The sequence below is a fragment of the Anticarsia gemmatalis genome, chromosome 1 (assembly GCF_050436995.1).
Source record: "Anticarsia gemmatalis isolate Benzon Research Colony breed Stoneville strain chromosome 1, ilAntGemm2 primary, whole genome shotgun sequence".
Lineage (NCBI taxonomy): Eukaryota > Metazoa > Arthropoda > Insecta > Lepidoptera > Erebidae > Anticarsia > Anticarsia gemmatalis.
In genome coordinates, this window is record NC_134745.1 from 3,565,467 (window position 1) to 3,581,072 (window position 15,606).

At 32.6% G+C, this 15,606-nt stretch overlaps 1 protein-coding gene across 2 annotated transcripts in view; it reads right to left on the reverse strand.

Moving 5' to 3' along the window:
* Positions 1-15,606, reverse strand: part of Drl-2 (tyrosine-protein kinase derailed 2) — a 59,012-nt gene that overhangs the window by 19,028 nt on the left and 24,378 nt on the right. For both annotated transcript variants that reach the window (XM_076113020.1, XM_076113029.1), the window contains exons 3-6: positions 12,772-12,899; positions 10,275-10,381; positions 9,719-9,849; positions 4,266-4,452 (exon numbers count right to left, since the gene is read on the reverse strand). In XM_076113020.1, the coding sequence (XP_075969135.1) occupies positions 4,266-4,452; positions 9,719-9,849; positions 10,275-10,381; positions 12,772-12,899 (553 nt within the window). The remainder of the gene's footprint in view (positions 1-4,265; positions 4,453-9,718; positions 9,850-10,274; positions 10,382-12,771; positions 12,900-15,606) is intronic.

The window sequence follows — 15,606 nt, forward strand, 5'->3', positions numbered from 1 at the left end:
TGTTGTATATGTAGAAGTTTTGAAAAGTATGTAGTCTTAATGAGTAACAATACTGATCAAGTGAAATGTAGTACAGTAATTGTTAGACAAATATAAATTCAAATTCGAAAAAAAGTGACATCTCATTCAGAATTTTTTTTTTCTTGATATAAGTTAGGTCTTAGGGTACTTACAGTCTACACCAATCAATTAATCGTCAAAGTGATTGATAAGGTTCTCGTAATAACTGCTAGAAGTTTCAATGAGCGTCCATAAAATAAAAACCAGGTTCTTATATCCAGGTTCATATTTTAAGTTTGACTCGGCCTATCGACGCTAAAATTGTGCTCTAAATCAAAATAACAACCGATACTGCGTTATTTTAGCTCTCGGTATCGAGTAGAATACAGGCGAGTTCACAAAATCAACCTAGGAATTTGATCCTACTAGTTAGAAGATCATGTTTTCATAGGAAGAGCGTTGTTGTTCCACGGATACGAATTTCGTGTTATGATGAACTTTGAAGCTCAGAAAATTGTTGTATTTAGAAGCTAACTAATCGAAAGTTTCCGGCTACGGTTTAGTATAAATCACTTAAATATATATTTACAATAAACTATAACTTATGATTTAAAAGACAAGAGATAGGCCGATTTTAAAATCGTTTACTGGTAAAAAATCTTGAAAAACTATGACTCACACACATCATTTTATATGTATATGTTACGGTAAATATAAGCAATCGGTAATTACTTATCTTACTTTAATTGACTTTAGAAGTCCTAGTCGTCTTGCACATCCTTTTCTACACTCCACTATATTTAGCATGTGCGTTGGAAATTATCTTTATTTACCGTAACACATACGTAATATCACGGAATCTTTCCATTGGGGTAGGCAAAGACCAGAGAACACCAATTTGTACGATCCTTACAAACTTCACAAATACGGAAACACTCATCATTTTCTTGTACAAAAAATGTTTCCGCTTCCAAAATCTATATTTTCTACACAACACTGCCATTCAAAAACTAGCACACATCTTAACGTACACAATAAATCTCAATGGCATTGAACCGATACTAAAATATACTAACTATAATAAACTACACCCCACAATCTGCACTTGATATCGCGCCATAAACGTTCACACATAAATTTCCCATATCCTGCCACCAAAAAGCTATGATAAAGTCTTGTGGATATCGAGTAACTATAAAAACATTTTGCTTGTCTATCATAGAAGCGTACCGCATCATCCATCACACACGTCGGGTCGCTGCCCCCTATATGTTTTTGAGGGTTGGTGTAAGTTAAAAGAGGGACGGTGTTACGTTACGATTTTGTTTTTGGATGAGAAATTGAGTTATTTAGTACTAATATAAGAAAACATTATTTGTTTTAATAATAGGTTAGGTACAGATCAACTGGAATTCAGGAATGCTATTTTGTTTTAGAAGTTAAACTTAACATTAAATAAGTTAAGACTAAATGCGGAACTTAGTTGAGAAGACTTTAACTTAAATTCAAATATTATTTATAATAAGGTACAAAATCATAATAATCTTTTGTCTTCACTTTTAATTCAAAGTGGAATCAATAAATGTAGGTACATAATTTATTGAAAATGTTGTAGTTAATGGACTTCACTATCGAATACACGCAAATTGGTTGCAATTAGACCACACAACATGTTTAAGGTCAACTTCAACCTGATATTGTGTTGAAATTGGTACATTATTGAAAAATTTATAAAGCCCCGAAGGGCACAACGAAGAGGGTCGGGTCCCCATACAAGAATATTTTCTAAGAATTTAGTTCTGCCTTAATTTACGGCCGGTTTATATGCCATGCATAATGTATCGCTTTTGTATGCTTTGTAGTGCGTCCTGTCCATTGTAGCACGCAAATTTCGGTCTTTCTTAACCTCGTAAGGGAAAATTGGGGGAGGAAATTGATTCCGTCGTGAGGAAATTACAAACATGCGAATGAAAATATTGTATGAATTTTTGTTGGAGTTGAGAAATATGAGTTGTAATGGATATTTGACCAGTGTTTATGTGGTAGAGTGGAACTATATTTGCTTTGAGAAATATTTAATTGAAAAAAAATCATAAAATTAATTGTTAAAAGACTAGTATTTAGCTAATCTAGTATTCGACAGAATATGATATATTAATTTTACATAGCAACACATTGTAATAATAATAGACAAAAAGCCCTGAATAAAGCCGTAGTTAGTTACGTCGCAAACTTGTTAAACTGTACATTGTACAGGTAATTGCTTAATCCTAGTTGTTATTAGTAAATGTAGCTACTAGGCAAATTAGTTCTCACACAAACATTTCAGCTTGTCAGGAACCGAAGCCAATGGGAGCATTTCACGTACAATGTGTACGCTAGCGGCGTGCTACACAAAGTTTAACTACGCTTCGTGGTCAGTGCTACGCGTCATTGCTCAATGCTACGGTTGGCTACAACGTGCGTAGCTACGGTTTAAGCGTGTAACGATTTTTAGAGGCTTTTTATTTCAGCTTAAAATATTAAAATAAAGTTAAAAGTTTATTCACATCGTGTGTTGTTTTATATTAAATACTGTAAAATAAAATATATCAGCGCTACGCTATAACCAATGAGTAGCTACATCATAGTTACGCGTCATTGGACCGTAGCACATTTCTGAACAGTTCACTACGTTCGTAGCTCTGCTACGAGTTTGCATGGTTTTTTATTCAGTTCATACAAAATAGAATATTGAATTTAATTTTGATGTCCGATATTTATTTGCGTTTTTATGAAATCTCGTTATTTATTTTGACGCGACAAGGACTTTTCCAAATTCATAATGGGCGACCATTTAATAAAAAAATTAGGTAGATACCACTGTATCTTAAATACGACTGCTCCTTCACAATTGATGTCTAACGTTATATTTACTGTCAACTCAACTTGCGACCAAAGAAACAAAAAAAATAAACAAAACAATTAGATTCGAAGACTACCAGCTAATATATCTAATTTCTAGATTCAAACAATAAACAATATAATACTAAAAAGGATTTGAGAGACTCCATTCTAGTAGTACTAATAACATGAATATTTACACACCTAGTTAAACAGGTCAGACCCACATTTTCATACATTACACAACTCAATTCCAAAGTTCTAGTGAAACGTAATATTTGTTTTTTTAGTTAAACGACTTTGCTCCTATTGAATTCAGGTCGGGCACCAACATAGAGCCCCGAGTCTCAAAACTTTTAAAAATATTCCTTTTCTTCTATAATGTGATTAGATTTCTTGTTCGAGAGCAATTACTTATGAGTTTACAAGGCTTCATTAGGCGTATAGCGAAGGTAATTTACATACGGAAAAGTTTTTCCAAGAAATTTGAGCTCATTGTTTGAGTGAGGGTATATCATTTTTTTAACAGCCCGTAGAAAATCATAAACTCAATCGTCTGTAAAAACAAGTAGCATTGAATGAGTCTGCGAGAGTGCCTTTTATTTTTAACTTCAAACCTGAAAAAGTTTTTTTTACTTAACAACAAACATAGCTAACAATCTATAAACATTATGCTATGAATAACATCCAAAACTAATTCAACTTAAGTCGAAACACAAATTACTTTTTACACTTTTAGCAGTGGTGAGAGATAAATTTATCTTCTTCATTGATGTAGCCATACAAATTTATATTTGTGTCGAGATTCTCTATAAATAAACTGGATGAGTCACCTCAAATGTCGTTAAAAGGTCACCTCACTATAAAGATGAATGGGCAAACGGTCTTCTTTCATTATTAATAGCTATCTAAGGCTTAGATGAATGAAGTATAGAATAACAATTTGTGATAAAAATATATTATAGTTAAGTTATTCAATCACATAAGTTTTGAAGGCTTGAGGTAAATAACTTTAAATTCTGTAATCGATGTTATTTTAATATTACTTTCTTTTGCAAAGTATGAATATTACGCAATGAAATAATAATTTAAGTACAATTGATCTAAGTATTTATGTAACTTAATATGTTATTTTGTAACATTGCATAATTATTTTCAAAAATATACTCAGGAAGATGCTGAATCTTATGCTTTTGATACAACAATCAGAAAGCAATCAACTTTATTTAAATGTTTTAGTTATCCAAGAGCAACGTAAGCCGGACGTATAGCAAAGTAAGTTTAAACATTCAATGAAAGTATGTTTCAGACATAGTAATACATTGCACCTAGTTCATAGTATAAAGAAACTCTTAACTTATGAAAAACAAAACCCAACTTACTGTATAGAGTCATGATGTCTCGCTTTACTGCCTCGCTTGTACAAAGTGCCGGCAGCAGCTGCGGCGGTCAGCAAAGCTAACGCGGCGGCCGCACAGCCTCCCGCCGCGAACAAGATTCCCCCTGTGTTTTGTGACGCGTCGCCCGCTAGCCGCGCGGTCTCGTTGTGAGCTTGTACCGTTGATAGACCTGTGTAAAAACAAATTGTAAGGAGTGTTTTGTTTTCTGTAACCGTAATTTAGTAAGAATACTTCATGGGTGGATCTATTGATTGACAAACATAGAAAAAGTAGTCAAAACATAAAGCACGAGATTTTCTTAACTTAAATTTTTGTTACCTATACATTTAAGGTCTAAGCATAATTTATTGATCACCCTTTGTACAAAAACATATGAAATGTGACACCTAAAAATTAAATATCCTCATACCTAACTCATAGGAAAGTATAGAAATGCTTGTTACGAATTATAAGTATTAACATTTTGAGGAAATAACTGCTATCAAACATGATCATTAAACTAAACCGTAGTTTGAATCACTATTCACAAAAGGTACATTCAAGTAATAATGATAGTCAATAAAAAATAAATTACCTGGGGCGATTTTCACGCGCACTGCACTTAAAACAAGCCTCATCGCTCAAACTCAACGAATGCCCAGTAAATTGAATATTGAACGTTGTAAAAAACTTCAGAATAAAAGTAGGGGACGTATAATAGCAATATAACGAGCCCAGGTACTTCGTTTATGAAACGCCTCCCTAATTTTATACGAAATGATAATACTTAGCGAAGAAAACTATGTTTTAGTGGGGAAGATTATATTAGATTCGTTAAGTGCTTTTTTCTTACTTATTAAAGTTGCTTTAAATCTAATATTACTTAGCCTAGATCTGAGTAATTCTGATCTTAACAGACAGATTTTAGTCACCTTGTTCATCTAAAAGGTGACCTACTTTAGGTCCTTAGAGACAGAATATGGACCTAGAAATGACAGTGACAAAATATTGCGCAATAGTTACATAAACATTTTAACCGTAGTCATACATATTAGGTCGGGGAAAAAGTCTTTTCGCATTATAGTATGTATGAACTTATAATAAAATCTTTTCTCTACACAAAAAAGCTCGGTATTTGGGTACCTCACGAGCTCACTGAAAAAAACCTAATATATCGTGTACTCATTTGTGATTCTTGAAGCCAAAGAGGTTTTATTTCAAGTTCATATTTATAATTATGATTATTGTTGTTTACCGACTCGAAATGATCATTGAAGGTTTATTCTTCCCACAGATAACAAGTTGTAACCAAAGCAAACCCTTACAAACATTGTTAGAAACTTTTAGTTAGCTACAGGTAATTTCCGAAGCCACTCAACCGATTAAGGACACAAGGGCTCTGAGGAATAAGACTTTTACCATTACGAACTTCGCTAAGTTTTGTGAGGTCGAACGATGACTATTGACTACAAATTGATAGGTCTTGAAAGAATTTAACCTTGAGAAGCTCAGTAATTTGTTAGATTTAAAGCCTCATTTAAGAAACTCTTTTTTCTGTGCTCCGTCATTTATTCTTCATAGATTTTATGGTTTACCTATTGAGTTTTATTTGTGTTGAAATATACAACAAACTGCTCGCCACAGTCTTTGAAGGCTTAAAGTCTATTTTTGTACTTACGTGTTTAAAAGAAAACTGCTTTGCTGTTCACTTTTATACTATAGTATCGTTGAAGTTAATGAATAATTTTAATTTTGACTTGCGTACGTACGATCTTAGTCTAGCTATATTACAAGCTCACGCCTACTCCCTTTCTCTAAACACCTGCGTAAAATTAAACCACAGCAAAAACGCTTATATAAATGCAAAATAACCTGATATTCTAATTGAGTCACGTCATTATAATTACAAAAAAAATATACATACATGAATCTCCTGAATAGCCCTCGCCCAGCGATAAAAATTAACATTACAAATACCGCGGCAGAAATTATGAATCTTTTGATGTGGCTCGAAGGCTTTTGCTTAAAAAATAAACATAAAGAAACGCTAACGCGTGTAAAAGGAGCAAGAGAATTTCCAAGTCAAATAAAATGTAGAATAGGACAATCGATACTGTCTTGTAAACACATTAAAAGAGGGTGCGTAGGGCTGTGTCGAGATTTTCACGTGATTATTCTAATGCAAGGATTACTAGGGATTCCCTTGGTATTTTGTTTTGTTTTTAGCGTAAGATGCGGTAAAGTTGTGTAAAAAGGTGGAAATATTTATTGCTCGCAAATAGGATTTGCTTGTAAAATCTGGTTGTTTCGTACTTGTATTGAAAATATGTTATTTTCGTCTTTTAATATCAGTCGCAAATCCACCATTGTAATTATATTATCACACAATGAGCACCTGAATTCCTTCAATACAAAAAAAATGTATTTATAAAAATATTATAAGGGCACTTAAAATACGCGCGCTTTAACACAAGGCAAGCAAATAATTTTACTACATAACATAAAGTTATACATCGTTCTAATTCAGAGCGTACAAAAACTAAATAGTAATATAATTTTCATTCAGTATAATGAGTTTTGCAAATGTTTTATGTTAATTAGCTCACTAAAAGTTATGTGAATATAAATTACGAATATTTTATACAAACAGCGTATTTATGTTTCAAAATGCGTAATACTAAATAATTTATTAGTTAGCCTAGATTTAGACTATGTGTTATGAGCTAATGTAATTATGTTAGATTTAACAGTTCATTTGCCTTGTTCTAATGGTATTTTAATTCATAATTCACAAATAACTGCTAACACTGGTTTGAATGTTTCCATTAATACATTAATCATTGGGTGATGTTATGATCTGACTGTATCCTGCAGTTGTACTTGCGTTAATATTGGTGGAAAGCAAATCATACATCATAATCATTAACTCGAATACAACTAGTAACAAGTGCACAAAAAAAGCTTTTGAAAAGTGACTAATAGCTCAAAAGATGACTGCATTCACATATACTAGAATTATACTAGAATTTATGGCTTTTTTACGTTTAATATACGTCTATTTTTTTAAATCATAACAGTAAGTTGTTAAAGCGAACATTGACCGGTAAAGCAACGTCTTAAACATCTCTAAGAGGTTTTTGTCAGCCCTATGCCTCCGGGCCGTCGGGACCCTCTCGATACGTCTCCATCCCTCAGAATATCCTGTTGCTTCTACATGCTAATAAAGAGTACGCCAAGTGATTTGTGGGGCGAAACTCTGAGCGATAAAGATATACGATACAATGTTATTGTTTTTGATTAGATGTGTGTAACTTTGTACTTTTCCTTGTACTGATATCGAGTGCTTTGACGACTTTCAGTAGATATGTAAAGTTTATGACTTGGTTATCCGAGATTATGCAATTTCTGTTTTATGTTTTGGAATGTCATATGATGCGAATGACGATTGAGGAAGGTATGCTTATGTATGAGGAATTTGTAGAACAAATATTATACTATACGGAAAGCTATCTGAGTCAGTAGTTAAGATTAGTTATGATAAAAATTATGATTCACAAAAATAAACCTTCAGTAGATGTTTAGCCCATAAAAATCAATATTATACTGCTCATGTATAAAAAGTTCTCGGACAGTGAAAATTTCCTTTCAATAAACTACGAGAAAAGATTTACGTTACTATATTACCTTCATTCGTACTAAAAATAAACCACTATTGCAATAATCTTTGTCTTATTGTAGTGCGCGACGTAAGTGGTAGTATACAATATGTGTTCATAATGTTGTTCAAAGCCTTCATTGTCAGTGTGATGACTTGTCGTAGTACGTAATTATATCCTTTGTGTCTCTGTGAATGAACCTTCCTGCGTTAGTACGTTAAGTACAGCTTATAATATGGTAGTTTTAAGTGTACTACAAAGTTGTATGATAGGAATCGTTCACTGTTATACTAAGTTTAAAAAATGTGTGTTTAGAGTCACCAATATTGTAGTGCTCAAATATAAAATTATTTATAGCCATTTAATTAAGAAGTTTGGGTGCTGCTTGAACGATAAATATATGTGTTTTTTTTATTTTGTGAGGTTTTAAATAATAGAATGGTCATCGATTTCTGCGATGAAAAATCATCAATGCAAACAGATCCATCTTTAAATACAATTGCGATATCAAAACAAGGCTTTAAAATGCAAACAAGCTACAACAGAAGTAATAAACCCAGTTATAAACGAAAATCATTTTATAAAAACGAATGCGATGTAACATATTAAAAAAGTAATTCTACATAGCAGTTTCACGGTAGCACTGCTTTGCACTTTATGTTACCAACTTCATCGCATATTTATAGGTCTGCAAATTCATTGTGTACTGAATATACTGTTATTATTATAGTACTTGCTGTTTGAGGAACATCGCCCATCGTAGCCCGGTTTTAGTGGCAATTGTAGTCGTAAAATGATTTGTTCGGAGGGGAAACGACAGTTTGTGAGTTCGCAATTGTTTTGGCGGGATTTTGAATGTAATATTTAAAGGGAGTAGTTTTGGGTGAGAATGATGACTTTATTTTGAGCGGTTGTTTTATGTGAGGGGAAGGAAATTAGTGTGATAAAGTCATTTATCATTCTTTGGCAGAATAAATTGCTAGTTGTGAAAAGTTCTGTCACATGTACGATGAAGTTATTTGTAATAACTTGCATTTACAATCATAACTTATTCATTCCGCAGAGTCCGATTGTTGACTGAAATATATATTTCCTCTTGTCATAATAATATCATAACATGTAACACCGTGTATGTGGCGGTTGAATTTCAGAATGAATAACAAAACTCATACAAGAGCTGAACCCAAATAACCTGAATATAGAATAAGCCAAATACCATAATTCGTACGAAAGCTAATGGCACGTGAATTGTAAGTAGTTTGAACAGTAACTCGCAGTAACTTACGTAGAACGGAAGAACATATAACAATGAAACTTGGCCCACGGTCAAAAAACTACTGAGATTTATACGAGAAGGTTTCTTTCGCTGTTGTTAGATAGTCATTATATTTTCATTAATGGTCATAAAAAAGAGAGTTACAATTCGTTGAGACAAACTTTAGCGTGATGTATTGGTTTTAACGATCCGTAAAGAACAGATAAGATGATTTTACCTAGGCCTTTATTAATCAGAACAGAAATATAAGTATCCTAGAAAATAAATAGGCAAAGCTCTTAAAGAAAAAAATAAAACTACGCACTCCATTTCACCTATGTCGGGAAAGTAAAACAAAAGTATTTGAATAAATTGTGTCGGACAATCAAGCACAAACATGTAGTCAACAGTAACCATGTAGTATCAGTACGTAATCTATAATTTTCGCTATAGTATAAAATTACGAATCTGATCGTGTTTCCGCTTTGTCAATTCCATAGGAGAAAAATTCAATGCTATAAACCATTTGAAAATTGTGGTCTTACCTTTCAAACAAATCTTGTTTCTCTTGAATAGCAATCGTACGTCTTTGTGAGCGCGGTCCGGGGCCGATATATTGAGCTGCATCGTGACTAAGATCTCTGCACTTCTGGTTCCAGTGCATGGTAGGCGGACCCTGGTTGAAAGAAAAATGAAGTTTTTAGACCAACAATATTTATATTGTCGATATCACAATTCAAAACGGTACAACAGCACATACCTATAGTATTATATTGAAATTAATAAATTAAAACGAAGATATCTGTAAGTATTAAAAGTATTCGTGGAAATTATATTTGGTGGGAACTACCGGTAAAAAACTGATTCAACAACCTAAATACAAGCAAAATGTTGAGTGCGTAAGACATCGTTTACACTACGTAATAATTAGTGAACCGTTACATTTAAAACCTGAACTAAAGTTGTCCTGGGAAATAACATCAATACTTCAAAAGAATTGCTGCAATGGTTGCTATTGCAAGTATCAAATATCACTTGTATTTCTGAATGTACTACGTGCTTTTAAGACTAAACATTCATTAGTAAGTATTGTTTATTTACCTAAACGTCTGCAGCGTGGTCGGTACGAAGCCACGTTCAGATATATTGACCTGCGGCGGCTGCATGGCGCCCCGGCTCTCATAGTCGATCCCCATCACGTACGCCAGCTGAAATAAACAACACCATGTAAGTGTCGAGTCATATACATACCAAACTTAGTGGGATTTTTTTATAGTGTCTAGATAGAGCTTTATAGAGGGTGATTCATTTTTGTTTATTTTCTTTTATGCAGATTCCGAAGAAACTGTCACGACAGCTATCTTTTTGAGATTATTTTTGAAGAAAAGGCACATTTTTATGTTTTAGCGCAAATAATTCATGTAATTAATGCAGTAATTAAAATTAAAATCAGCTACATTTTTATTCAGACCAGCTTTTATTTTGTTACCAACATTATTGTTTCTTTATAAATATAGATGGAGTTCTACATAGTTGTTTTGATTGCATGTTGCCATCTTTTTACGGATGATGGTTGCATACCTTTTTTAATCACTACTATCGCTCTGTTATTGAATGCTTATAACAAGGTTTATATAGTTCATTTTGTACCTCTCCTGTAAAAAATATTCCCAACAATCAATGCTATTAGAACTCAATCTATATTCTTGTCTTCATCGAGGTTAATGGGTGTTCATCAATAGGTTTGTTTGCGATGAGTCACTGCAACCATGACCTCAGAGCTGTTGACGCTAGTCGATTCATTCTGCATTAATAGTATATTGATTTTCTTGATACTAATACATGGAACAGCTATTATTAGATATACTGATGTTGTGTAATATCTACTAAAATGAAATATTGCATAAACCATTGTATTAAATTAGTATGTATCGTTTTTGTAGAATGTCGTAAAACTAATTATAATATTTGTGCTTGTAATAAGTGCTAATAAGTTGATTTGATCAAGTTTAATTTGCTTTCACTAACAACAAATAAATCAGTATTAAGTTAAATAACAGCCCATTACAAATGAAAACCCAAAATAAAATTACTCTTAAAATAACGTTTTGTGTAAACCGGCTTTCACTTCCAAAATACTTATAACCCCCATTAATTTGCAGTTAACAAGTGTAGTACAAAGAAAAAAATAAACAAAAAACATCTATCCTAAGCCGTAAATATCCGAAACTCAGCGAAAAATGACGACTTAATCCGGGCCCTTTGTTTTCCAAAATTAAATCGCTTTCAAACCAAATTGGAAAATGCGGAGCGCTCGACTCAATGCGACCGAGTGTTTACTCAATGGAATACAAATTTAATATACAGGAAAATAAAATTAATTGTTGTGAATTTGTAATAAAGAATACTGTAATTAAAACGTTGATTTAATTGTGAAGATATGATGGTCCAATCAGTCGGAATAATGCCCGACATATTTGTATCAACAGTATCAATCATACGGAATAATATTTAATTACGTCGTTTGACTTTCAAATTGCACTTAAATATGCATTAATTTTGGTATTATTTTACATGTCATTGAATATTAACGAACGAATTGACCCAGTAACAATTGACAACTGAAACTATGTAATGCGATCATGTAATTTCGATAAATTTCAGTGCGAAATTATGAATTTTTAATATTTGGGAATAGGTAGAACATTTTGGATGATTTTGTACTAAATTAAAGAAGCAGTTTTTTCAGACCTGAGCTTTTAACTACATTAATTATGAATCAGTGATAGACTCGCAAGTGGTTCGTGATTCGCCTTGAAAAACTATTACTACCCGTAGAAGTAGGACCTGAAGCTATAGTTCTATTAGGTTGTACAAACTAAAGATATTACAGATTCAGTTTAAGCTAACCTTCTAAGGCTAAACTTAAGGCTCTAAACGTATACAATAGCGTTGAGAGCCAAAATTAGCAAGTTTCTTGCAGAACGTGAGTTTGATACTAAATTAATCCATAGGTAAACATAATTGTTCTTTGTTTCTCGAAGCATTGTTTTCGTTCGAGTGAACATAATATAATGTACTGTAGCTCGATTCTCTACTACTAGCGACTACCGACAACCGGCTAGCTATCGAGAAATTTTACACTATAATCTGTTTCGCGTTCCTACTGGGCTCCGTAAGAAATATTTTAGCAGTACATTTTAAATGTCAACTCTCGAAAGTCGACGGTTTCGATTGTACAGAATCGTGCTACTGAACATAATGTTCCGTGAGTCTTAACTAAATTGGTTATGATCAAAAATGTTAAACATAACATAACACTCTTATTTCCCGGAGGATCAGGAGTCACGAGGACTTCACAACACCCGTAATAATTCTTTATTTGATGTACCAAACAGGAAACCAATCTACAAGCATGTTTTAAGAGCAAACCAGAATTAACACATTCCTAGAAATTTTATATTTGACGCGGGGGATTGACAGACTTAAATTTAAAAACACGATTGCTTCAACTATATTTTTACCTTTTCGATTGGTAAAAGGGCTTTATATATTTTTTATTATATTATCTTTGGTCAAAGAAATTAATTGAACTTACTGGTCTCCCACCAAGAGCCTGCCACATAAACTCCAGGTCTGCGATGTGAGCCGGCACTGGTACTATGAAGCTGGTCGCGTATTTGTTGACTACACCTTCTCTCACGTAGTATAACTCCGCGTCTAGACCTAAAACAATAAGAAAGAAGTTATTATTACGTCTTCAATAATAATAGAGATTAGAATCTAAGCCGAGTGGTGGAAATATTATTTAAACAGTTACCAATATTTGTCATACACTGAACGCCAATCTCGCTGTTGGAATCGAATGGTTTCGGTTCAGAAGGGAAATAGCTTTAGTAGGAGTTAGCACTCCCAGTGGGTTGCCTAAGAAATAACTTTTCAAGTTTCTCTTTAAATGTCTAATTCTTAATACTAGTAGATACATGCTCATGTACCAGTAGTAGATTGAAGGATACTGAGCTACTGTTTAAAATTTGCATTAGTTTTTTATCAATTTCATATTAGTCTCCGTTCGTTTAGTCTCCGTTCCACAGACAATGTGTATTTATGAAATAAAGCTTAAACTTAAAATGCTTCACATAACATTGGCCACATCCAATAGTTCAATTTCCATCGTATTATAGGTATCATAGTGTGTGGAAACTAAGCAATCAACTCGTCCAACACATTTCACACCGTCCGCACGCAATGATGAAGTGTCAATGACACGGTTAGCTAACAAATAAACCGCTGTTTACGCTATGTTATTATGTACTTACTGCTTTACGATTCAATCAATTAATATGGATTAGGCTAGTTAGAATAATGCTTACAGCCCTACAAACGTTATGAATCCAAAAACGGTATATGTTATGTCTGTTGTTTAATCACGTATCAACGAATAAACAGTGCGATTTCACTGGTCAGCTATCACCAAATTTTAGAACAGTTTTTTTGATATTTATAAGTCAAACTATCGCTTATAGATAGTACTGAGTATAGAAAGCTGTGCTTAAGGTACTGACATAAAAACAACATCGATAGTTTATATACTGCCATAATTATATGAAATACTTTCATTAGGTGTGGAGTGCAATATGCATCGTTAAAAAGGCTTCCGTTCCAATAATAATCTTGTACATTTTTCTAGAGTGTGATTGCTATGGAGTGTTCCCTTCACTATTAACTTTGACCAACGTTTCTTCTCAAAAGATGTCCTGGTTCGAAAAATTGCTTTTTTTGTTTCCTTTTTTACTCATTATGTTCGTAAATTACCGAAGTGCTTCCAATCATTAAAGAAAGGACATCCCCTCTCATAAAAATTTCAAACGCATACAAAACTAAAATCATATTATTCTAATTCGAAGTGCATTACGGACGATTGCGCGGTATGGGAGAGTGTCTCCCCAGAACAGATGCAGGTTCTATTCCCCACGGGTGTAGCGCGTCAAATTATCCAACTAACTCTATTTGCTTAGCCGAAAAGAAGTGTTGGTGTACTGCGAGGGAACAGTTTTGATACTTGAGTTTTATAGGCAAAAATATTTACGACAGTGGTTCCTATCGCTTATATTTAAAAATTAAAATTAATTTGTGTAAGATTATGAAATGTAAATTTTCTTTACCATGCGCTATTAACTACATCAAAAACTCAGAAATTTGTATATAAAACGAGTATTTACTTTAAAATAATAATTGTATTTTTGCTTATTTTCATACAATCACCACATTTGACTAAAAATAAACAGTCCAAACAACAATTGTTTCTATTTCGCACAATATATTTTGTGTTTCATCCGATTCAAAAAAACAATATGACAATTCACAATACAGCAATCAACACGAAACAAAAAAATAAAAGAAAAAAATGACCAAAAAGCGAGATGATCCAATCATGGTACATTTAGAGGCGCAAAGCGACAGTGAAACGGACTGAATATGAAGTGGCACTTTGCACAATTGATGAATCACTACCCCTGCCTATCCGTATACCTACACGGTACCCCACTTACTTTGTGAGCAACGGGCACAAAGGAGTAACTGGAAAAGAGGAACATTTTCGTTTGTATGTTGTGCCATTTATTTTATTTTATCACAATAATGGTGAAGGATAACATTGTAAAGACAGTTGCAGGAATATTCGCAACATTTATTTATATTATTTTATTGCAAATATTTGTTTTGAGATGTCTGCTATAGTACCATCTATAGAATAGTTACACAAGAATTTAAATTAAATTCTATAGTAGGAATATGATAATTGCTTTGCCTATTAATTTAATGAAATATCCTTATACTACAAATACCGAATAATCATTATTGAAAATAGTTTATTATAGAACCAATTTATTACATAGCAGATATGTAATTTTCATAATCAAACATTGGATATTATGAATAGCTAAAAAGCAATCATTTCTACTTAATTAATATTTTTAAAGCAATAGTTTTTCATTATAATATTTCAACCACGACAGAAAGAGTACAATTGTAAATTTAATTAAAAACCTATTTTCATATTATTATCGTCATTCGTGGTCGTAGATTTTAAAATTATTTAATTATAGCAAGTGATTACAATGCAAACACATTTTATAAAATTTCAATATTACCTTTTTCGTTAAAACTATGTAAAATAGTTTAATTAAAATCATATCTCGAGCCGTATTTAAAGAGTTTTACGAACACCAAATTCAAAAATAATATCACAGTTTAATTAAAGCAAAATTAACAAATTATAAAAACACTGCTTTTATAAAATCACGTAGAACACTACAAACAAATGTAAAATGAAATGCAAAATTTATACCAAAATAATTTTAATTATTGTTGTTGCAGATTTCAAAGCAATTATGACAGCTGCATAAGACTAAAACATTTGAACAAGAGCCAA